A 25,891-nucleotide genomic window follows, 5' to 3' on the forward strand; every position below is an offset into this window, starting at 1 on the left:
TAATATTGCATTTCAACAATATCCTAATATTATCCTAATATCATACATTACAAAGGCTACAATTGCCTTTGAACAATAACATGCCATTGGTTGTAGATTACAATGGCTGCATAACTACTCGATTCCCCAGTGTTTACCTTTCTGTAAATACAGAAAAATACTAGTATAGGCATAAATAAGCTTTACACCCACTAATGTATTTAAAGGGGACCTGTCACCCAGACATAAAAAGCTGTAAAAGCCCTTTCAAATTAAACATGAGAACCAAAATCTTTTTCTTATTAAAACATCCATACCTGTCATAAAAGGTACTGAAAAATGTTAGCTGTCAATTTTATATTGCCTGTCCCACCTCTATGCCTCAGGCATAGGTCAGGGCAGGCAATTATTTCACTTTCTTTTCTGCACTTCCTACATGTTACTGCGCTCCCCACATTCCCCCTCCCTTCTTACAATCTAATTGTCTAGCCAGTGCATGAGGAATGGGTATATCCATTTAGTCCCCTATTCTGCCACATAAACAAGATTTTGTGATGATGCCAAGCTTGCCTTAAAGTGGTGATTCCAGGGCCAGGCCAAGCCAACTGGGCACCCTAGGCAACTCGACTGGCAACCACACGTCCCCCTCGCATGCAAGTGCGTGTGCACACATACCCAGTAGCAGATGAGAGTCAGGGAGGGAGGAGAGAGCAGCAGACGGGGAGTGAATTCGAACTAGGGGTAGGCAGAAGACCCTTTACCTGTCCAGTGCCCCCTATTGTTACGCCCTAGGCAGGTATCTCTTCTGCCTACTCCTAGTTCCAGTCCTGGGTGGTTCACCTTTACAGTAACTTTAAGTATGTTATAGAATAACTAATTCTAAGCTACTTTTCATTTTACGTTCATTTTTTCTTTTTTATAGTTTTTGAATTATTTGCCTTTTTCTTCTGACTCTTTCCAGGGGTCACTGGCCCCATCTAAAAAACAAATGCTCTGTAAGGCTACACATCTATTGTTATTGCTACTTTTTATTACTAATCTTTCTATTCAGGCCTCTCCTATTAATAGTCCTTTCTCTCGTTAAAATGAATGCATGGTTGCTAGAGTAATTTGGACCCTAGCCACCAGATAGCTGAAATTGCAAACTGGAGAGCTGCTGAATAAAAAGCTAAATAACTCAAAAACCACAAATAATAAAAAATGAAACCATTTGCTGATTGTCTGAGAATATTATTCTCTATATCATATTAAAGTTAATGTAAAGGTTAATTTAAAGGTGAACAACCCCTTTTAACAACACAAAATGGCAGTTGCCTGCTTTATGTGTAATTCCAAGACTGAAGGAAAATCATTTACACGGTATAAGTAATGTTTAATTTGCTTGACAAACACAATTGGAATGAATTTGGATTTATTTCTTTAGGTGATAGGTCTCCTTTAAGCAGTGGTGTAACTACAGTGGATGCAGACCCTGAGGCTGCACTCTTTTGTTTAATAAACTTAATGGAAGGTGAACTCTGCTTTTCAACTACATGTGTACTCCTTTTGAGAAGCATGTTACTGCTGACAGCACTGGACTCGTTTTAATTTCCAGAAGAAGCCGGAAATGGATCGCTCCGTGGTGCTCACTAGTATAACCCCAGGCCAGTGCAGTTTTCTGCTGATAGGAACACCGCCCGGGAAGTCAATACAATCACTTGGGGGTACCTAACATTTGGCACCCCCAAGGGCTAAACGACTTTCCTTCTCCTTTAATGTTCTGATTGATGCTGCAATAGTTTTCCGTAATTTGGATCTTCATACCTTAAGGCTAAGGGCACAATAGGCGATAGCGCCGCGATTTGACTCGCGGCGACTTTTCGCCGCGACTTTTAATCCGCAATCGCTGTGGAAACTTTTGCGCTGGCGTCTATGGGGAATCGCGAGCGTAAAAACACACGCGGCGATCTTTTTTCTATTGTCGCTCGAAATCGCCTCGCTAGGCGATTTCGAGCGACAATAGAAAAAAGATCGCCGCGTGTGTTTTTACGCTGGCGATTTGACGCGATTCCCCATAGACGCCAGCGCCAAAGTTTCCACAGCGATTGCGGATTAAAAGTCAAATCGCGGCGCTATCGCCTAGTGTGCCCTTAGCCTAAGTCTACTAGAAAATCATGTAAACATTAAATAAACCCAATAGGCTGGTTTTGCTTCCAATAAGGATTAATTATATCTTAGTTGGGATCAAGTACAAGTTACTGTTTTATTATTACAGAGACAAAGGTAATCATTTTTTTAAATTTGGATTATTAGGATAACATGTAGTCTATGGGAGACAGCCTTTCTGTAATTTGAAGCTTTCTGGATAACTTCAAGCTTCTTGGAGATGATTATTAAATCATTTATTTTCTTGTATTTGTAATATGTCTTTGGGTAATGCAATCCACGGGGTATCTTCCCAGTGCTCAATGACTGGTCAGTGGTTGGTGTATCCACGACACTTCACTTATTGGCACAAACTGTGATTCCCTTTATGGGTCAGTCCCCATCACTTAATAACTAAAGAACTTCCTTCTTCCCATCACTTCCTGGATTTCCCACCTACTAGTGTCTCAGTCCTGATTGGTTAATTGCTCTTCCTCCTTCCCATTACTTAACTGTCTCAATCTACTGACCCTGTGACTCAGGCGTTTTATCCTGATTGGCTAACTCTCTTCCTACTTCTCATCACTTCCTGATAGTGACAGTGAAGAAGACTGATGTGGTCTATTTATCATGCTGTGTAAAACATTGGAGAAAAGAATCACTGGTGATGTTGCCCATAGGAATTAGATTTCAACATTCACCTACAAGTTGGAAAACAAAAGCAAAGAATGATTGGTTGCTATGGGCAATATCGCCAATTATGTTTATCTCCACAGCAGGGTTAATAGGTCCCTTCATTGACTCTTCGTATAACCTGGGCTGTGCAGATTAGAGACTATCATCCCATAAGGACTCAGTTTGCCCAGGAGCAGAAACCCATAGCAAACAATAAGATATTTGCTTTGAAGCAGGTTACCAGTAAATGCTTCCTGCTGATTGGTTGTTATGGGTTTGTTGTGGGACCACTTGAGGTGAAAAGATAGAGTATATTTGACACAAGCTCTGTGGATACTGAACTCACAAAGAGTCAGAACCCTAAACAAAGAAATCACAGAGTTTTTATAAACTTGGGAACCAATGACATCAGAACTTACGGGAGTAAAAGGGCATTACCATTGCAAGAGCATAGAGATATCCGTTCATAGCACAGAAAAACAAAGAACTGCTCAGATACCCAATGAGATGGTTCTTCCTCAAGGTCAAGGTGATATGACCAAGCTAGCTTGAGAACAGAATCCATCCAAGTCAGGGGCTCCCTAGCGTTGCAGCACAGTTCTTTTGAAGGGCTGTACAGGTCAAAACTGTCTGCCCGGTTTCCCTAATTAGGAAACCAGGCCAGATTCCCTGAGGTTGATATAGCACCCACCCCTCTACATTACACCCCACCCCTACTACAACAGGGCCCTGCTCCTGCTATGTCACGGATCCGCCTCCACTCCCAGAGTTAGTCGGGAGGAAAGGGGGCAACCTAGGGTTGCCACCTGTTCCGGTTTTGACCCAGACAGCTCGGTATTTGTAAGGGCTGCCCGGGTCAAAACTTCCTGCCCGGTTTTCCAAATAAGGAAAACAGGGCAGGATTCCCCATGATTGACAAGCCGATTGTCATATCCCTACCCCTCTACATCACGCCGCCACCCCTCAACATCATGGCCCTGGCCCTCAGTATCATGATCCCGCCCCTTGATGTCACGGCCACACCCCCTTGATGACATGGCCCTGCCTGGTCTCCACCAGGGGAAAAAGTGGCAACCCTAGGGCTCCCGGGGGATCTGTATAAACAGAATTTTTATCCTTTCTCATGTTACTGCTCCTGGGCAAAAAAAGTATCTTTTATTACATAACCACATAGGTCAGGGGTGTCCAAAAGGTAGATTAGGATCTATCAGTACACCTTTAGCTGGGGATCATTCAGATATTTATTATGTTAAAGTTACATAAGAAATATTGTTAAATATAGCAATATACATTTTCCCATTAATCAGTATTTAAGTAATAGTTTCAATGGAACATAATGCTAACAATGCTTTTATGGATGTAGATCATAATGGGACAACATCACTAGAAGTAGACTCTCTATTAGTAAAGTATGGGCACTCCGAACCTAGGTGATTGTCAGGGCAAGTGCAGTTCCTTTATCTTCATCCAACCCTGAATACACACCATGCATTGCACAAAGGAGTGTATGTGGCCAGGTTAACTGAAATAAATGAGACCCAAAACAGCCCACCTATATTCCTATTTCTTTGCTAGGACAAGGTTGAAAAATATTTTTAAGGTGGTTGTTTGAGGTGTTCTGTGATGTTTCTTTCGACTGCTATAAAAAGGTTTGAGGTTTGAATCTATTAGAGTTCCCTTTTGCTGGGTACTTCCGTTGTTTTCCAGTATCTTGGGATTAAGAGCCTGGTTGCTGTCAGTATGTGAAATGTCAGCTTTCTTGGCCTATTCTGCCAATTAGGAGTTAAGGGTGACCAGCTAGGTAGTGAGCATGGGTTACATTGCGAATCCTCACCCAGGGCAGAGCCTTCGCCAAATGGAAGCTTTCCCCTTTAAACTGTAGTTGAACTACAACTCACAGGCATATAAATGTAAAAATAGAATAATGGAAGCCAGGAGGTTCTTAGATAGTAAAACAGGAGCACAGATTTATTATGCCAGAGGCAAATGACCACAGGTTTACTTACAAATATACATAGGACACAGCAGATGGAATCGCTTTGGACCTTACAAGGTTCACAGTCAGACAGAAGCGACTCCCAAAGGATATTGCAGATAGGTGTACATCAATTCCCAGTTTAACCGACGTTGCCAGTGAGGGGATCGGGATCAATCAGGTAGGGTACAGGTAGTCCTTTGTTAACCTAGATGCCTATCAACTGAGTTCCCTGCTCTAAAGGCAAACAGGCCTTGTGGGAAGCTACTTCCTCCTACAATCCTCGTTGGAGCGACAACTGCTCTTTCTGCTACACCTCTCTGTCTCACTCTCCTAGAGAGTCTATAACAAGATCTTACTATCTTAGCTGGTCCTCCTTCATGGGGTTACCTGGTCCCCGACTTAGCACCAAAGGTGTCAGGTCCCTCTGGGGTAAATGCTTACTGGGGCCTATGGTGATCCCAGGCTCAATGGGGATTCACCTAGCAGCAGCACCAGGAGCCAAAGAGGAAGAGGACACTCCCTGCACAACACTATATAGCAGTGTGGCAGGGGAGTGTCATTACACTTTTTGTCCAATAGGTGTAGGTGTTACACTTTACCAGTTAGAAGGGCTTGGCCCAATAACAGGGGAAAAGAGAACTACATACAAAAGGTAGGGGATTAACTCTATAGGGATAGGATATCCCTATAGAGTTAATCCCCTACCTTTTGTATGTAGTTCTCCTATAGGTCCCTACATACTTGTTTCGGGTAGCCTTTAAGTTCGTGATTTAGCATTTTCAATGTGGTTCATACATTTTGAGAGTTTGTAGGCAATATTTGCCATTTTTTGCCACTGTAGCATGGATATTGTAATTTGGAGGTCTTGCACCCACTTTTCAAAGTGCTTTGGTTTAGTGCCGGTGTCCTCCTTCGTTAGCATCTTATATAGATCCTCGCTATGCCTTTGGGGCTGCATGGGTTATGTGCGAGTAATGTTTCAAATGTTGTGGGTTTTGTACTTTCTGCCATTCTGGTGGATCTACTATAAAAATTAGGGAAATATTAAATAAACACAATAGGCTGGTTTTGCTTCCAATAAGGATTAATTAGGTCTTCGTTCGGATCAAGTACAAGGAACTGTTTTATTATTACAGAGAAAAGGGAAATCATTCTGTGGGAGACAGGCTTTCTGTAATTTGGAGATTTCTGGATAATGGGTTTTGTAAATGCTTGGTGGGAAGAAGTCTTAAACAGAAGCTAATGGGTTCCCTGACTCCTGTTGCTTTTTATAGGTTTATATTGGTTCAAAAACACTATTCATTTAAAAATGTGACCGGTGGTCCATATTGTGTATTTAAATAATTGGTCTCATTTCAATTTATTCCACCTATATTTTAATCCACCAAGTGACCCAGATATCATACATTATTCCTATTTTAGTCAAGGAAAGGATGTTGCTACTGATGGGCTCTCGTTTAGTAGGAGATAGTGGTTAAATTACAGCATGGGAGCAGGAATAATTATCTTTATATGTATAATTGACCATAGTGTATGTTAATGTGATTGAGACTTTAGATGGGGTTTTTTTGTTAGAGGGGTGCAATGGACACTAAATCTAGGCCCAGCGCTGTATACTGCCATGTATAACAGTCTCTCCTGTAAAGCATTCAGTAAGCTTGATTGACCCATAGCTTTGTTGAACTGCAACCCCCTCTAAACCTCCTTTTGGCCACAGGTTGCCTGACTATGGCATTCTGTATCCTATATTACTACTGAGGCGTATTGGTTTGAGACCTGACTCTTTGAGAATTAAAGTGATAAGAGCAGTGTTGGACTGGCCCACCGGGATACCAGCAAAACTCCCGGTGTGCCCAGGTGTCAGGAGGCCCTTGTGCTGCTAAAGATTTGGCCTATATCATGGCCATTTCCTATTTCTATGACAACAAAGATGCTAAATAGATGGAATAATAGATTATAGTATGTAAAGAATGAAGACTAGGAGAATAGAGGTTGAGTGAGGAGAATAATAATAATAGTACTGAGAGTGGGCCCCTGGTCTATGGTTCTTTGGTGGGCCCCTGGTCTAAGGTTTTTGAGTGGACCCCTGGTGTCCCAGTCCGATACTGGATAGGAGCAGGGCCGGATTTACATAGTGGGAGCCCCTAGGCCCACTGCCGTTCATTGCCCCTGTCCCCTCCCCTTTATTCGTGCAAATTTCATCTCATCTGCACTCAGAGCCGGGCCAACCCAGCCAGACGCCCTAGCAACCTGGCCGGGCACGGCACCGGCTGAGTGCGTGCTTGGGTGTGCATGCGCGAAACCGTGCTCTGGTGCGCATGTGTGAAAGTACGTGAGCACATGGGCAGAAGCGCATTATTACAAAAAAATATTCATGGCAGTCAGAGAGAGACGGGACCGGACAATGGGGTAGGCGTCAGAGCAGGTACGTGCCTGGCGCCCCCCAGCTTTGCGCCCTAGGCACGTGCCTATTCTGCCTACCCCTAGTTCCGGCCCTGTCTGCACTGGAGCAATGGGGATTGGCGCACGGGAAATTTAAAAAATGATTGAATCTCCAGCGCATCCCCAATGTGGGTGTGGTTGGTTGAACCAATGTGGGTGTGGTTGGGCAGCGTGCCACCCCCTAAAATCCTGCCGCCCTAGGCCCGGGCCTAGGTGGCCTTTCCACAAATCCGGGCCTGGATAGGAGACACTTTTAGGATTGAGGTTTACCAGGACCATGTCTGCTTTTAGTGCTCTGCTCACTGTGTCACAGGCTGGTCCTCTCATTCACAGCAGCAGGAAGATTTCTTACAAACATGGGACACGCTTTAAAAAAGGGCATAGGCCCTGCTCTTCTGAGCACTTTTGCAATTTAAATTTTTTTGTAATACAGGTATGGAACCTGTTACATGCTCGGGACCTGCGTCTTTCTGTAATTTGGATCTTTATACCTTAAGTCTACGATAAAATCATGTAAACCTTAAATAAACTCAATAGGCTGATTTTACTTCCAATAAGGATTCATTATATCTTAAGTACAAGGTACTGTTTTATTATTACAGAGAAAAAGGAAATCATTTTTTACAAATGTGGATTATTTTGATAAAATGTAGTGTATGGGAGCATACACTACTGTAGTGTAATTCGGAGCATTCTGGATAACGGGTTTCAGGATAACGGATGCTATACCTGTATAAGTATTTTTTTACACAGCTACAATAATATAGTGAATAAAGTACCCCCTCTTGTAAAATATAAGGAAATTATAAGTTACCAAGGAGTTTCATGACCATATAAAAACACGAGGCCGAAGGCCAAGGGTTTTTATACAGGTCATGGAACTCCGAGGTAACTTCTAATATCCTCATATTTTGCAACTGGGGGTACTTTATTTATTATAATACACAAGTTTCAGTGAGTCATGTGACAGAAATTACATCAGAACTCACCGTTTATAACTGATGACATCAGAACTCATCGTTTATAAGGATATAATTTACAGGTTATTCATGGCTTTTGTGTATTATAAATGTATTAACCCAAGCTCCCCCTGCTGTTGAGACAAGGCGAGAGTCATAGAGAACAGAAAATCCTTAATGAAGCAGACAGTGTGAAAACATAATAATGAAATCTGAAAACATGCACCAGTGCTCAGAAGAGTAATTTTCCATTGTTACATTATATTAAATCAAACTTGGGTCCATTTCCCACCCCAGCAAATGAGTTCCCCCAAGAACTTGCCCATAAACTTCCTGCTTCTGGGCTGCTCTCTTCCCACTGTTCAGGCAAGATGTAAGATTTGATCATAGTTATCCAGGCAAGTCCATGTGGGCAGCACTCCGCTCTTTCTGTTTCAACTCGGGTGCAAGGTAACAAAATCAAATATTGGAAAAAATGACCAGCAACACCGAGATATTTCATGAATAGTCAAAGTGTATTGAAGAAATCACATGTAAAGCCAACGTGACGTTTCAGTCCACAAAGGGACCTTTCTCAAAAAGGTCCCTGTGTGGACCGAAACGTCACGTCTTTACTTTGACTTTGACTAACCGACTTCTCTATTCCGTATCCTGTCTGATCGATCTCCTGGTTTGACCCTTGCCTGTTTTGACTTCGCTTGTAATCTGCCTGCCCCGACCTGATCTGACTTTGTTTCCTGTCTATGCCTTGTACTGCGACCTTCTGCCCAAAAGACTTCTGCTTTACTGTTGTGCCCCTTTGCTTGTTCAGAACCCTTCGCTTTGCACCTCTCTCAATAAGACCTGGCGGCATCCGACTAGCCGAGGGCTCATCCCGAGGTGAAAGGCGGCTGTTAAAGGCAGAAGCAAGAGCCGAGAACAGGGTGTTTAGCATCAGTTCTGAATTTAGTGTGCCAACGGTGACACTGCCCTAGGCATAGGGTTGCCACCTTTTCTGGAAAAAAATACCTATACATTTATTTTTTTTCCCTTTTAATAACATTGGGATCAACTGTCATTTTTACCGGCCAGGTGGCAACCCTACCTAGGCACCTACCTAAACACGCCCCCTACATTGCGCACATGACATCAGAGCGTCACATGCATAGTTGTCTCAGAAGTGACGTCACGCAACGTGTGCGCAAACCAGCCTGGCCCCCTACCCTCCAGCTCAAGAGGCTGGGCGTTTTTTTTTTTAAATTTAAAAAATACATTTATAGGTACCCGAGGGCCGACCCCCAAAACCTGCTGTCCTAGTTGTGCCTTGATATAAATTAGGGTTGCACCAAATCCAGGATTTCGGTTCGGGATTCGGCCAGGATTCTGCCTTTTTCAGCAGGATTCGACCGAACCAAGTCCTAATTTGCATACGCTAATTAGGGGAGGGAAATGCGTGACTTTTTGCCACAAAACATGGAAATAAAAAATTAGGGTTCAGTTCGGTATTGGGCCGAATCTTTTGCAAAGGATTCCGAGGTTCTGCCGAATCCAAAATAGGGGATTCAATGCATCCCTAATATAAATACTCCCCTGGGTTAAAGATGGGAAGAGTAAAACATTCCTTTCAATCAATTTTCACTTCTAAATTCGCCCCTTTTCCTGTCACAGAATTATCTCCTTAACTGCCTGTGGCTTTTTCTCACTGATGAAAGTAGGAGCCGCACGCAACTAAAAATACTTGTGAGCAGACACTTGCACTCACTTTTGGCCATTTCTCGCACTCAACTAGCCCCTTATGTCCCTGAACTGAAAAATCTAGGAGCCCAACACTTTTTTACTTCACTTATGGTCATTTTCACTAATCTGGCAACTGCCTTTATTTCGTGAGGAAAGTAGGAGGTACGAGCAAAAGTAATATGGTGTGAGAGTGGACACTTGCAGCCAGCCAAGCCTAGTGCCTGTTGCCAGCAGCTTATGTTTGTGCTCCATTAAACTCCTTTGCGTAACGCTCCCGCCAGGCGGCTTACGTGCAGCGTCTCTGCGCATACTACGTGCAGTCGTGACGTCACCATCGCGCGAGATGCGATTTGCTATGCTGTGTGGGATTCGCTGTCAGGCAGGAACCAAGGCGCTGAACAATAATGGCGCTGGGGGACGATTAAGCAGCGATCCTGGACTGCTGGTTTTGTTAAGAATATCGGGACTGCCCCGCCGAGAGCGGGACTGGCGGGCGGTGTAGGCCAGGTGAGGAGAACTGAAGGGATTCGCTGTACACGGGGAGGGGCAGAGAGCGTTTCAGGCGCCAAAATCGCGGACTGGTTAGTTTTTACTTCAGGGATAATCCTCAACCAGCCATTGTTTCACTGCAATACTCTTCATTCCCACCAAAACGCCCCATGAGGCGGCGAGTATCGATTGTGCCACCATTCAGCCTCACACAAAACCGCCATGAGAGGGAATCTTTAAAATAAAGGGGTTGTTCATCTTCTGAAGTAACTTTTAGTAGGATGTACAAAGTGATATTCTGAGACAATTTGCAATTGGTTTTCATGTTTTATTATTTGTGGTTTTAGAGTTATTTTGCTTTTATTCAGCAGCTCTACAGTTTGCAATTTCAGCAGTCTGGTTGCTAGGGTCCAACTTACCATAGCAACCAGGCGAGGGTAAGAACCTGGAATATAAATAGGAGAGGGCATGAGTAGAAAGCAAAAGTAGTTATAACAATTTGTAGCCTTGTAGAACATCTGGTTTTAAGATGGCCGTAGATGTTGAGATTTTTACAAGATCCGATCGTCATCGTGAGACCACGATTTTCTCGGAACGATCGTACGATCATACGAATTGACCATCAACTAAAAAGACCAATTTGCCAGGAAAACAAAGGGGAGCTGCCTGCTTGGCCCTGCAAACAGATAGATTGCACTGGGACCGACAAAGATTTTTTGACCTGGCCCATCAATTTCCTGACAGATGTCGGCCGAAGAATCATAAGATGTACGATCGTTCGAATCCCACTAACCGCTCGATAATTTGGAAGGAATGGTCGGACTAAGCTAAAATCGGTCGTCCGGCAAGAAGAATCGTCGCATCTATGGGGAACTTTAGATGTCGACTTGAAAGCCGTACAGAGTCAGAAGAAGCGGCCAGATCATTCGAAAACTATACAGCATAAATAATGAAGACCAAATGAAAAGATGCTTCAAATTGGCGATTCTGTGACATTACTAAAAATTAACTTAAAGGGGTGGTTCACCTTTAAGGTAACTTTTCGTATGTTCTAGAATGGCCGATTCTAAGCAACTTTTCAGTTGGTATTCGTGATTTATTTTTTATAATTTGCCTTTTTCTTCTGACTCTTTGCAGCTTTCAAATGGGCGTCACTTCTAAAGAGCAAATCACTTGTAAGGCTACAAATGTATTGATATTGCTCATTTTAATATTCAGGCCCTCTCTTATTCATATTCCAGTCTCTTGTTCAAAGCAATGCACAGTTGCTAGGGGAATTTGGACTCTAGCTACCAGAAGAGCTGCTGAATAAAAAGCTAAATAACTCAAAAACCTTACATAATAAAAAATGAAAACCAATTACAAATTGTTTCAGAATATCCCTCTCTACATCCTACTAAAAGTTATCCCAAAGGTGAACCACCCCTATAAATGCTTTTCATTCAGTACACATTAGGGAGAATGCCCATTAATTCATGGCCTGAATGAGAAGCATTTAAAGGCCTTCATTTTTAAAAGATACCATCTATTAATGCAGTATAGGGAATATGTGCAAGTATTGCCTGATGGTGCTCTACGCAATAATTCTTATTTATTTCTCTCCCAGATGTAACATGATGGGTGTTGACTTTGATGTGAAGACATTTTGCCACAATTTGAGAGCCACAAAACCTCCCTATGAATGCCCAGTGGAGACCTGCCGAAAGATCTACAAGAGCTACAGTGGGATCGAGTACCACTTGTACCACTACGATCATGACAACCCACCTCTGCAGCAGCAGACTCCCATCCGCAAATCCAAAAAGAAGGGCCGGCATCCCCGATCTGCAAATAAGCAGTCACCGACCAACTCCGAAGTGTCTCAGTCTCCAACCCGGGAGGTGATGACGTACGCCCAGGCCCAGAGATTGGTGGAGGTGGAATTACACGGGCGTTTGCATCGTATTAGTATATTCGACTGCTTGGATGTTGTTTCTGAGGACGATGATCCACCTGAAGAAACTCCTGAAAATGGAAGCAATAAGGAAAATAATGACACACCTGCAACCACTCCTAAGTCGGGAAAGCACAAAAGCAAGGATAAAAGAAAAGACTCCAACCATCATCATCACCACAATGCCACCGCAGGAGCCACCACAAAACTCCCAGAGGTTGTGTACCGAGAGCTTGAATTGAATACACCAGATGCTCCTCCACGGCCTTCTTCCTACTACAGGTAAGGGATCGGGGAAAGCTTTCACTGTGAAAAATGTGTGTTCATGAAATTCTCTACATTAAAAAAAATTTCATATGTTTAAATATAGGATGTAGTTTCCCCTATATGGGAGGAACTCCACGATGCGGCTGGTGCCGACACATCGCCATGCGACAAAACGCATGCGACGTGTCGGATGTTCTGAAGAAACAGGAAGTGAAGGAAAAATCGCAGGTAAGAACTACATTTATCAGAGTGTCGGATAAATGTAGTTCTTACCTGCGATTTCTCTTTCACATCCTGTTATCTTCACAACATCCGACACGAATGGCGACGTGTCGGCACCAGACGGACGCATCGTGGAGTTCCTCCCTTATGGTTAGTACTTCATATAGACTCCGCTTGTTCTAAACACGGGAAACCTTCAAGATTGTAATAGTTAACCTGATACCTCAGCTCATTCTCCTGTTTCCCCTATATGGTTAGTACATCATATAGATTCCGCTTGTTTTGAATACGTGAACCCTACAAGATTATAATAGTTTACCTGATACCCCAGCTCATTCTCCTGTTAGCTGAAAGGTGCATTGCCCCCCTGGGTACTACTGTAGAGCAGCACATATGCAATAATCTTCACAGTGGCTGCCTGTGTTCAGTCGAGTGAAATGCTAAACTTAAATTACAAAACTGACGTTTTCACTCTACTGTAGATATGCTGGTCCAAGGCCATAGTAGAATGAAGATTAGTTTGTGGTGCTTAAACAAAAGTACCATTAGGCCAGTGACGTTTTCAGCAAATGGGTACAATAAACGGCTCCTGTGATTTTACCCTTCCTTGTACTTTAATTCTTATGAGAGCTGCATCACTGCTTTGCTTGGCAAGCTAGAAAATAAAAAAAATATAGGAAAAAAACAAAAGGACTCATTTACAATGCCCCAGACAATGCAACGTGGGGGGGAATGGCTGTAATTGGCAGGTTGTTTTTTTGCAATTTTCAAATAGTGCAGCCACTTCACTCTTATGAGCAGAGACCTGCAGAATGTGCCTTGAATGGTAACTTGATAACTTTTAGCATGTTATAGAATGGCCGATTCTAAGCAACTGGTTTTCATTTATAGTTTTATGGTTACTCACCTTTTTCTTCTGACTCTTTGCAGCTTTCAAATGGGCGTCGCTGACCCTTTTAAAAATCAAATGCTCTGCAAAGCTTGACATATATTGTTATTGACAATTTGTATTACTCATCTTTCTATTCAGGCCTCTCCTATTCATATTCCAGTCTCTTATTCAAATCAATGCATGGTTGCTAAGGTAATTTGGACCCTAGCTACCAGATTGCTTAAAAAGCAAATTGAAGAGCTGCTGAATAAAAAGCTAAATAACTGAAAAACCTTAAATAATAATAAATGAAAACCAATAGCAAATTGACTCAGAATATCACTCTCTAATCCAGTGGTCCCCAACCAGTAGCTCGCGAGCAACATGTTGCTCTCCAACCCCTTGGATGTTGCTCTCAGGGTCCTTAAAGCAGGTGCTTATTTTTTTAATTCCAAGCTTGAAAGCAAGTTCTGGTTGCATAAAAACTAAGTATAGTGCCAAGTAGAGCCTCCTGTGGGCTACTAGTCCACATAGGGGCTACCAAATAGCCAATCACAGCCCTTATTGTGCACCCCAAGGGACTTTTTTATGCTTGTGTTGCTCCCCAACTCTTTTTACATTTGAATGTGGCTCACAGGTAAAAAACGTTGGGGACCCCTGCTCTAATCCATACTAAATGTTAGTTTAAAGGTGAAAACCCCTTTAAGTAAGAAATGAAAATTTACTATCACTCCACTTACTCCAGAACTCTCAGTTTGCGGTACCATTAATAGAATCTGAAAATATCCAGCATTTCAGTTCAGATCAAATATCAGATTAAAAAGCAGGACAGCTGTGCAAAATAAAAAATGTTTCTAATATAGTTGGTTAGCTAAAAATGTAATGTATAAAGACTGGAATAATTGAATGTGTAACATAATAGCCAGAACACTACTTCCTGCATTTCAGCTCTCTAATGTTCCACATGGGACATTACTGTTCAGTGAGTTTGCAATTGAACCTCAGCATTCAGCTCAGATTCAAAAGCAACAGTTATGACCCATGTGCCCCCCATCCTCAAGTCACTTATTGGTTATTGTCTGGAAACCAATCAGTGGAAACCAAGAGAGCTGAAAAGCAGGAAGTAGTGTTCTGGCTATTATGTTACACATCCAGTCACTCCAGCCTTTATACATTAAATTTTTGCTAACTAACTACAGTTACATGAAAAAGTTTGGGAACCCCTCTCAGCCTGCATAATTACTCCACTTTAAAAAAAAAATAAATAAGATAACCGTTATATGTTTTTCATTACTCATGAACATCTGAGAACTGGGGTGTTTTTTGAACAAAGATTTTTAGTGAAGCAGTATTCAGTTGAATGAAATAAAATCAAATGTGAAAAACTGGCTGTGCAAAAATGAGGGTACCCTTGTAATTTTGCTAATTTGAATTCATGTAACTGCTCAATACTGATTACTGGCAACGGCAAATTGGTTGGATCAGCTCATTAAGCCTTCAAATTCATAGGCAGGTGTGTCCAATCATGAGAATAGGTATTTAAGGACTGCACGGACGTTTTCGGCGCGATCCGATGCGCTGTGACAAAACGTCTGACTTGTGCATGCAACGGAAATAAGGTAAAAGATAGAAATGTCGGATGAAGTCGCAGAATTGATCCGATGCGACATGACTGTCTGATGGAGACGTGCACACTCTGTCTGCATCCGACATTCGCTTTGCTGCACGCTGCGTCTGCATCTGTGTCGCGTCGGATCACCGTTACGATTTCATTCGACATTTTTATCTTTTACCTAATTTCTGTCACGTGCGTTTTGTGGCAGCGCGTCGGATCACGCCGAAAACGTCCACTTAGTCCTACCCTAAGGTAGCCAATTGCAAGTTGTGCTTCTGTCCTCTGAAGAGTGGCAGCATGGGATCCTCAAAGCAACTCTCAAAAGACCTGAAAACAAGGATTGTTCCGTATCATTGTTTAGGGGAAGACTACAAAAAGCTATCTCAGAGGTTTAAACTGTCAGTTTCAACTGTCAGGAATGTAAGGCCACAGGCACAGTTGCTGTTAACCCAGGCTGGCAGGCCAAGAAAAATACAACAGTGGCATATGCGGAGGATTGATAGAATGGTTACAGACAACCCAAAGATAGACCTGCAAGAACATCTTGCTGCAGATGGTGTATCTGTATATTGTTCTACAATTCAACGCAGAGAACATCTGTATGGCAGAGTGATGAGAAAAAAGCCCTTCTGCACTCATGCCACAAACACAGTCACTAGTTGTATGCAAAAGCTCATTTAGACAAGCCACAGTCAGTTTAGAACAAAGTGCTTTGGACTGATAAGACAAAATTTTAATTTGGTCATAACAAAAAGCGTTTTGCAAGGTTGAAGAAGAACACCGCATTCCATGAAAAACACTTGCTACCTACTGTCCCATTTGGTGGAGGTTCCATCATGCTGTGGGACTGTGGGGCTAGTTCAGGGACTGGGGCCCTTGTTAAAGTCGAGGGTCAGGTGAATTCAACCCAATATCAACAAATTCTTCAGGATAATGTTCAAGAATTAGTTGAAGTTACACAGGGATTGGATATTCCAACAAGACAATGACCCTAAACACACTTGGAAATCTCCCCAGATTTGAATATCATGGACAAACACTCATCAAAGGCTATAGGAGGCATCTAGAGGCTGTTACATTTGCAAAAGGAGCTCAACTAAGTATCGATGTAATATCTCTGCTGGGGTGCCCAAATTTATGCACCGGTCTAATTTTGTTATGATGCATTTTGCATATTTTCTGTTAATCCAATAAACTTTGTCACTGCTGAAATACTACTGTTTCCATAAGGCATGTTATATATTAAAAGGAAGTTGCTACTTTGAAAGCTCAGCCAATGATAAACAAAACTCCAAAGAATTAAGAGGGGTTCCCAAACATTTTCATATGATTGTATATTAGTAACATTTTTTATTTTGCACAACCTATGTATTTACCCTGTTTTTATTTTTACACTGAAAAATTCCTCTAAAGTATCGTTTATAGACTCCTTATAGAAACTGTTCCTTCGTGAGAAAATCATGAAAACAGAATATTTTAAGAAAATTAGGTGGGAAATGAAAGGATCTGCATGCCCTATTTCTTCCTAATTAATTAAATTGCATCAATTGTATTGGCTATCAATGTTAATACTATGGAACTTCTAGTAAATGCACAAAACAGTTATTTGGTCAACATTGTGAGCAGATATTTTTTTGTACAACAAATTCCATTTTAATTTTTTCTCTCACTTTTTAGATATATTGAGAAGTCTGCAGAGGAGCTAGACGAGGAGGTGGAGTATGATATGGATGAGGAAGATTACATCTGGCTCGATATAATGAATGACCGAAGGAAGACGGAGGCAGTGAACCCCATTCCACAAGAGATCTTTGAGTATTTAATGGACAGGTTGGAAAAGGAATCCTACTTTGAAAGCCATAATAAAGGGGACCCAAATGCTTTAATTGATGAGGATGCTGTGTGCTGCATTTGCAACGATGGAGAGTGTCAGAACAGCAATGTTATATTGTTCTGTGATATGTGTAATCTTGCTGTGCATCAGGAGTGCTATGGGGTTCCTTATATACCGGAAGGACAGTGGCTTTGTAGAAGGTGCCTCCAGTCACCTTCTAGGGCGGTGGATTGTGCACTGTGCCCAAATATGGGAGGGGCATTCAAACAGACAGATGATGGACGCTGGGCACACGTCGTTTGTGCCCTTTGGATTCCTGAGGTTTGTTTTGCAAACACAGTCTTCCTGGAACCCATAGACAGCATTGAACATATCCCACCTGCACGGTGGAAGCTGACGTGCTATATTTGCAAACAGCGAGGCTCTGGAGCTTGCATCCAGTGCCACAAAGCAAACTGTTATACAGCCTTCCATGTGACATGTGCTCAGCAGGCTGGCCTGTACATGAAAATGGAACCTGTGCGAGAAACCGGTGCTAACGGTACGTCTTTTAGTGTGCGCAAGACTGCGTACTGTGATATTCACACACCTCCAGGGTCTGTTTGCAAGCTCCCTGCACTTTCTCATAGTGAAGCAGAGGAGGAGGATGACGAGGAAGAAGAAGATGGCAAAGGATGGAGCTCTGAAAAGGTAAAAAGAGCAAAGGCCAAATCAAGGATCAAAATGAAGAAAGCTCGAAAAATCCTTGCTGAGAAGAGAGCTGCTGCCCCTGTTGTTTCTGTTCCTTGTATCCCACCACACAGGTAACTGGTGCAGCTTTCTGGAAGCAAAGAAATGCACAAATAAAAGCATGTTAAATGTTGCAAGGGAAAGGCTTTAGTATAGAATGCATGTTATATGGTTTGTTTTATCTTGATTTAAAAGGATATTGATCGTCCCCAGACCGTTTAGAATGTGAATTGGGGTGAATTTTTTCTGTTGGCTATCCTAACATGTAAATGGTTATAAGATCACAAACAAGACAAACTTGCCATTCCTCTGTCTACTTCATACTGAATTATAGGAGAAACAAATCTTTAAAAAAATAAGCTTGCTCACTCGACCTAGGCTGCTGTTGAGAAGCTATGGGGTCTTTGAAAATAATAAAGCTGACCACAGACGCAAAGATCTGATCGTTAGAATCGTCGAACGATCGGACTTCCCCATCTCCCGACCTGCCACTAACCTTCAGTTTAAAAAAAGTAGTAAAAGAACAGATCAGCCGATGTTCTGCCCCTTGTACGAAAGTTATGTCCGACAAAGCTGGTGACCGTCTCCCACTGATATAGTCAGATCAGCAATACATGCAGAGATATTATCGGCAGCCAACAGAAATCTTTTAACCTGGCCAATCGTCCAAACAACCAATCTCTGTGGGACGAAAAATGTTGGGACGCTCCACACAAGGTCAGAAAATCGTACGAATCGACAAATCGTACGAATCGGATCTTTGCGTCTATGGCCAGCTTAAAGGGCACCAATCATGACCAAAATCATTTACTAAGTAAATACACTATGTGAAAGTTCAAGAAATCTGATTTTTAAAACAGTTAGAATTGTTTGTATAATGTAAATGATCAGCTCACTATTACTTCTGCAAGATCTCCCCTATCTCCACTGCAGTTCTAGCTGAGGCAGGCATCTTGGATTTCACTGGCTCCTCCTACCTATATCTTCCCAGCCAACTGTAGCTCTGAAATCTCGCACATGCTCAGTTGAAATTCCTTGTTGCTTATCAACCCTTCTAAGCTATTTTCAAATCAGCCAAACCTGTGTGTTAGCTGCTGTACAGTAGTGCTGCCACCTGCTGGAAGTTAGCAGGTGGCAGCACTTCTAGTGGAGGAGTTTACTAAAACAAGGCATTCTGGGTAGAATACTCAAAGCAGTGTTACAATCTGAGCATGCTCCTGAAATTTGCATATTAGAGTCTCTGTTAGAGTCTCAATATGGCCTCCGTCAGTGAAAGAACCCATTTGACAAAGCGTGTTTAGCTTGTACTGGTCAGATTCTTAATATGTGTTTGATTTTGGCTGTGATAGGTGCCCTTTAAGACCATTACCAGAAAGTGTGGCTACATATCTCTTTAAATGGATTATGTCATGTTTACACTGCTAATAATTCACTCTACAATATAAAGTTTCATTCCTGAACCAACAAGTATATATTTTTTTCAGTTGTAATTGTTGTGTAGCAAGCCATCTCAGGTCATTTTGCCTGGTCATGTTCATTCAGAAATAGCCAGCACTTTAGGATGGAACGGCTTTCTGGCAGGCTGTTGTTTCTCCTATGCTGTTATCTGATTACCTTCCCATGGTTCTGTTGTTAGGCTGCTGGGGGGGGGGAGGATGTTATCACTCCAACTTGCAGTACAACAGTAAAGAGTGACTGAAGTTTATCAGAGCACAAGTCACATGACTGGGGTCAGCCGGGAAACTGACAATATGTCCAGCCCCATGTCAGATTTCAAAATTAAATATAAAAACGGATTTCAGTGCAGAATTCTATTTGAGCAGCATTATTAACTCTTTAATCAGTTTAGATTTAGACCACACCAGTTTCTATGCTGCCATGTAATGGGAAGCTTAGTTAATAATCAGCTGTGTATCCTGATTTTTATATTGTATATATTTTAGATACCTTGAGTCAGTCCCTAATCTCAGGCAGCTGACCGCAGTCCAGAGCATGCAATCATTAGAAAACATGGGGAGCACGTTGGTAGGCACAGCTAATTGCTGTTGGTGGCCTTGTGGCTGGTACAGAATCCCAAAACATAAGGTGTGGCATTTGTGACAAATCCTTTGTTTTTATAGTGAAAATAACTGGATTAATCTGAACAGCATACTGTAACTGTTTCGGGCTCTTATCTGAGTAGGGTTGTGCACATAAATCCACAAATCCCTCATGGGCAAAAGCTACGTTCATTTTTCCCCAGTGAGTGTCTCCGCTGTTAATGGCTTTATAAAGTCTAAAATAGTTTGCTCATAATATCAAGCAGACTTTGTTTCAATGGCATCACTTTAGCGTTAGACTAAATGTGCTCTGATATGCTTGCTAGCAGGAGGACCAGTAGCCGTCATGTGTAATGCCTGCAGAGACAGCTGCTGGAAAAGAATTCGATGTAGAAAAAAATCTGCTTTGAAGGAACGGTAACACAAAAAAAATGAGTGTTATAAATGACGATATAATGTATGGTTGCCCTGAGCTGGTAAAACTGGTGGGTTTGCTTCAGAAACACAACTATAGTTCATATAAACAAGCTGCTGTGTAGCCATGGGGACAGCCATTCAAACACAGGATACACAGTAGATAACAGATAAGTACTACTATAGTTTATATAAACAAGCTGCTGTGTAGCCATGGGGGCAGCCATTCAAACACAGGATACACAGTAGATAACGAAATGCTACTGTAGTTTTATATAAACAAGCTGCTGTGTAGACATGGGGCACAGGATACACAATACATAACAGATACGTTCTGAAGAATTCCATTTTTTACTACAGCTGTTATCTGCTGTATATCCTGTGCCTTTTCTCCTTTTTCAGCTTTGAATGGCTCTCCCCATGGCTACACAGCAGCTTGTTTAAATTAGGGATACACCGAATCCACTATTTTGGATTCGGCCAAACCCCCGAATCCTTGTGAAGGATTCGGCAGAATCCTTGCGAAGGATTCGGCTGAATACTGAACCGAATCCGAACCCTAATATGCATATGCAAATTAGGGATGGGAAGGGGAAAACATTTTTTACTTGTTTTGTGATATAAAGTCACGTGATTTCCCTTCCCGCCCATAATTTGCATATGCAATTTGCATATGCAAATTATTATTCAGTTTGGCCAGGCAGAAGGATTCATCCGAATCCTGCAGAAAAAGGCAGAATCCCGAACCGAATGCTGGATTCGGTGCATCCCTAGTTTAAATAAACTATAGTTGTGTTTCTGAAGCAAACTCAACAGTTTTACCAGGACAGGGCACCAATACATTATAATGTCATTCCTTTAAAGGAACATTAACAGCAAAAAATGAAAGTGCTTTAAAGTAAATGGCACAGGATAAATAATGGATAACAGATAACATTATGTTCTACAGAGCTTTTCTGCTTTGTAACTTGGGCCTTTTCTCCTTTGAATGGCTGCCCCCATTGCTACACAGCAGCTTATTTATATAAACAATAGTAGTGAAGCAAACACACCAGTTGTACCAGTGCAGGGCAACATCGCATTATTTTTTTATCACTTTAAAACAATTTAATTTTTTTTATGTTACTGGTCCTTTAAATACTGTCATGGGGAAAAAAATTTTTTCAAAATGAATCAGTTAATAGTGCTGCTCCAGCAGAATTCTGCACTGAAATCCATTTCTCAAAAGAGCAAACAGATTTTTTTATATTCAATTTTGAAATCTGACATGGGGCTAGACATATTGTCAATTTCCCAGCTGCCCCAAATCATGTGACTAGTGCTCTGAAACTTCAATCACTCTTTACTGCTGTACTGCAAGTTAAGGTGGCCATACACGGGCCGATAAAAGCTGCAGAGACCGAGTCGGCAGCTTATTGGCCCGTGTATGGGGGCCCCCGACTGGCTTCCCCGATCGAGATCTGGCCGAAAGTCGGCCAGATCTCGATCGGATGGGGTTAAAAATCCCGTCGGATCGCGGCCGCATCTGTTCGTTGATGCGGTCCCGCGATCCGACCGCCCGTTTGGCGAACGCTAGGATCCGATCGTTGGGCCCTAGGGCCCACGATCGGATCAGCCCGATATTGCCCACCTCAAGGTGGGCATATCGGAGGGAGATCCGCTCGTTTGGCGACATCGCCAAACGAGCGGATCTATCCGTGTATGGCCACCTTTAGAGTGATATCACCCCCCTATCTTTTTCCCCCCAGCAGCCAAACAAAAGAACAATGGGAAGGTAACCAGATAGCAGCTCCCTAACACAAAATAACAGCTGCCTGGTAGATTTAAGAACAGCACTCAATAGTAAAAACCCATGTCCCACTGAGACACATTCAGTTACATTGAGAAGAAAAACGGCAGCCTGCCAGAAAGCATTTCTCTCCTAAAGTGAAGGCACAAGTCACATGACTGGGGGCAGCTGGGAAATTGACAAAATGTCTAGCCCCATGTCAGATTTCAAAATTGAATATAAAAAAATCTGTTTGCTCTTTTGAGAAATTGATTTCAGTGCAGAATTCTGCTGGAGCAGCACTATTAACTGATTCATTTTGAAAAAAAAATGTTTTTCCCATGACATTATCCCTTTAAATTTTTGGTGTTACTGTTTCTTTAAGGACAGTGGCCCATAGGGCAGATTTGTTGCCCAATATGCACTACTGTGGGTGACAAATCTCCCGAAAATGCCTTTCCATTGGAAATAACTGAAATAGCCGATGATAAAACCAACGCATCTCTTTATAAGTTGCGTCTGGAGGAAACTTCAGGCGATTTCACGATAAGTAGGTTTTACCTAGCTTTGTTGCACAGGCTGTGAGCTTTAGGGCAGTGGCTTACGGGGAGTTTTGTCGCCCGCGATTACAAATCTCCCCATCAGCCACTGCTCTAAAGCTCACAGCCTGTGCAACAAAGTTAGGCCTAGCTCCTAACACACAATAGAGCACACTCTTCATGAGGACGTGCCAGATCTGTAGTGAGCTAAAAAAAAAAAAAATGAAAAAATACATTGACATTCATTGAGCAATGTTGGTACAGGTATGGGACCTTTTATCCAGAATGCTCAAGACCTGGGGTTTTCTGGAAAACAGATCTTTCTGCAAGTTGGATCTTCATACTGGAAGTCTAATAGAAAATCATGTAAGCATTAAATAACCCCAATAGGCTGGTTTTGCTTCCAATAAGGATTAATTATATCTTAGTTTAGATCAAGTACAAGCTACTGTTTTATTATTACAGAGAAAAAGGAAATCATTTTTTAAAAATTTGGTTTATTTTGATAAAATGGAGTCTATGGGACGCAGCCTTTCCATAATTCTGAGCTTTCGGGATAACAAATTTCCATATATCGGATCCCATACCTGTACAGGAAGTGACAAATTAGGAATGAAGCCCAAACTGCCCATTAATCACTTCATTTGCCCTTCATGTAGTTTTTTAGTCCCACTGGGTGTGAGGCAGGTGGGGAGAGATTTAGTGAACTTTTCTTTCTACACGTGTACAACAATTCTCTCCCCCCCCCCCCCCCCCGATCCAATGACTGAGCTTTGGAACAATGCAGAGGGTCGTTAGACATAAATAATTTTTTTTTGGAACAAATTCACAAGCCTGTAAATACTCTTGTTGAAGTGTGTGCAGGAAGTAACGTAAAACCAATGCTGCCCTGTGCTCTTTGTGGATAATCAGCAGAATTATTGAAATTCAATTTTTTTAAATGAAATCTAAGGCAGCAAAACTAGGGGCATAAAATGTTAGGTTATAACCAGTTATAGGTTCCCAAAGCCAATTCACCAGTTTGAATTTGGGTCCACAAGGAGAAAAGTTTGTGCCCCGTCATAAAATATGAATTATACAGGGAACTCTGAGTATCACTTGTGTATTATAAGGGATAATGTACCCCCTACTTTAAATAAGGATATTAAAAGTCTCTAAGGGGTTCTGTGACCATATAAAGGCACAAGGCTGCAGGCTGAGTTATACAGGGAACTCTGAGTATCACTCATGTATTATAAGGGATAATGTACCCCCTACTGTAAATGATAAGGATATTAGAAGTCATTGAGAGCTTTTTTGATCATATAGTTGTACAGGACTGGTAACTTTAAGGTGACATTAGGGTTAATCTCACACACATGCCATTTTGACTGTCACTTTGTTCTTGTGGAAAACAAAGGTGGTCAAAATGTACTGCCTATCTGTTGGGGGGTACCATTTTCACCCGATAGGTTCCCTTTAAAGGAGTACTAAAACCTAACTAAAGAAGTAGCTAGAAATGTTGTACATTATGTTTTGGGCTTCTGTACCAGTGCAAGGCAACGACAGCCCTTTAGCAGTAAAGATCTGCGTCTCCAAAGATGCCCCAGTAGCTCCCCATCTTCTTTTCTGCTGATTCACTGCACATGCTCTGTGCTGCTGTCACTTACTGAGCTTAGGTACCCACTCACAAAATACAGTACACATAGAATAGAAATGTCACAATATAAGGCTGATTAGTAGTTAATACAGTTAATTACTACATGGCAGCACAGAAACCAGTGCAATTAACATCAGAATTTAATAATCAGCCCTGTAGCATCCGTTTATCTTACAGATCAACCTCATTTTCTGCTGGATAATTAGTGACGAGCCCTAAGCTTAGCTTCTTAACAGCTGCTCAGAGCCCACTGAGCATGTGAGTGTCAGACACTTTCCAAGATGGTGACCCCCTGTGACAAGTTTGAAGTCCTGGATTATTGCTGCTATTGACAAGCTGAAACTTTAGGCTGGTGCAATAAGTAATAAGTATATAAAATATGGCATTTTTAGCTATACTCATTTTTAGGGTTTGGTCCTCTTTCACAGAGGTATCAAGTGGAAATAATGGTAATTAGTGCCATGTCTAATACAAATTTCACTTTCTTTAATATTCAGACTCAGTAAGATCACAAACTGTTTGACCGTCCCAAGGAAGAGCCAGTTTATGCAAAGGTTACACAGCTACTGGACCTTAAAAAGACAGTCTCGAAATGGTGTTCCACTGCTTCGACGCCTGCAGACGCACTTACAGTCTCAAAGGAACTGTGATCAGGTAAGACTGCCATTAATTCATAATGTCTTTCCTTGCATAATCTTTCCAACTGTTTCTTGGAGGTAATCCGCCTTTTCTGACTATCTTCTATTTATGGTCCAAACTGCTGCCTGGTTGTTGAGGTATTTACATCCTAGCAATCAGATATCCATTAATATTCCAAGTCTGAGAGTTGCAGAACAAAATCTGTAAATGGTAAAATTCTTTGCTTAATGTCTTGGAATACTGTTTAAGATCTATGTGTTTAAAGGAATTGTTCAGTGTAAAATTAAAAACTAGGTAAACAGGCTGTTCAAAATAAAAAAATGTTTCTAATATAGTTAGCCAAAAATGTAATGTATAAAGGCTGGAGTGACTGGATGTGTAACATAATAGCCAGAACACTACTTCCTGCTTTGCAGCTCTCTTGGGTTCCACTGATTGGTTACCAGGCAGTAACCAATCAGAGACTTAAGGGGGGGGGGGGCACATGGGTCATAACTGTTGCTTTTGAATCTGAGCTGAATGCTGAGGATAAATTGCAAACTCATCAAACAGTTATGTCCCACGTGGCTCCCCTTGAAGTCGCTGACTAACTCCGAGTTAGGGAGCTGAAAAGCAGGAAGTAGTGTTCTGTTTTGTTGGATATTAGTCCCGCCCCCTCCCGAATCGCACCGGGGCCGCTGCTGCCTTCTTTTTATAGACCTGCCGGCGCAGTGACATCACAAAAGGGACGCGCAGGGGCAGGCAGAAGTCTTAATTCCGGCGCCGGAATGCGGCAGTACTAGGTCGGGGGAGAGCAGGAGAAGAGCTCGACCCGGACCCACCCGCAACCCGAAGATTTTGTGCAGGAGTCAGCCCGACCCACCGGTTTCAGCCAGGCTGCACATCACTATTAGACATCGTCACTTTAGCCTTTATACATTACATTTCTCTAGGTCTTCTTGGGGGACACAGGGACAGTGGGTATAGCTGGCACCACTAGGAGGCAGGATACAATAAATAAATAGAAACTTGATCCCTCCT

General features: G+C 42.1%; 1 protein-coding gene across 1 annotated transcript in view; it reads left to right on the top strand.

The window, feature by feature from the left end:
* Window positions 1-10,177: 10,177 nt before the first annotated feature.
* The window catches only part of brpf1.S (bromodomain and PHD finger containing 1 S homeolog), a 53,605-nt gene continuing 37,891 nt past the window's right edge, over window positions 10,178-25,891 (top strand). The window contains exons 1-4 of the mRNA XM_018261440.2: window positions 10,178-10,380; window positions 11,969-12,577; window positions 16,948-17,907; window positions 24,730-24,886. Of these exons, the coding sequence (XP_018116929.1) occupies window positions 11,976-12,577; window positions 16,948-17,907; window positions 24,730-24,886 (1,719 nt within the window). The 5' untranslated portion in view covers window positions 10,178-10,380; window positions 11,969-11,975. The remainder of the gene's footprint in view (window positions 10,381-11,968; window positions 12,578-16,947; window positions 17,908-24,729; window positions 24,887-25,891) is intronic.

Source organism: Xenopus laevis, chromosome 4S, assembly GCF_017654675.1.
Source record: "Xenopus laevis strain J_2021 chromosome 4S, Xenopus_laevis_v10.1, whole genome shotgun sequence".
Lineage (NCBI taxonomy): Eukaryota > Metazoa > Chordata > Amphibia > Anura > Pipidae > Xenopus > Xenopus laevis.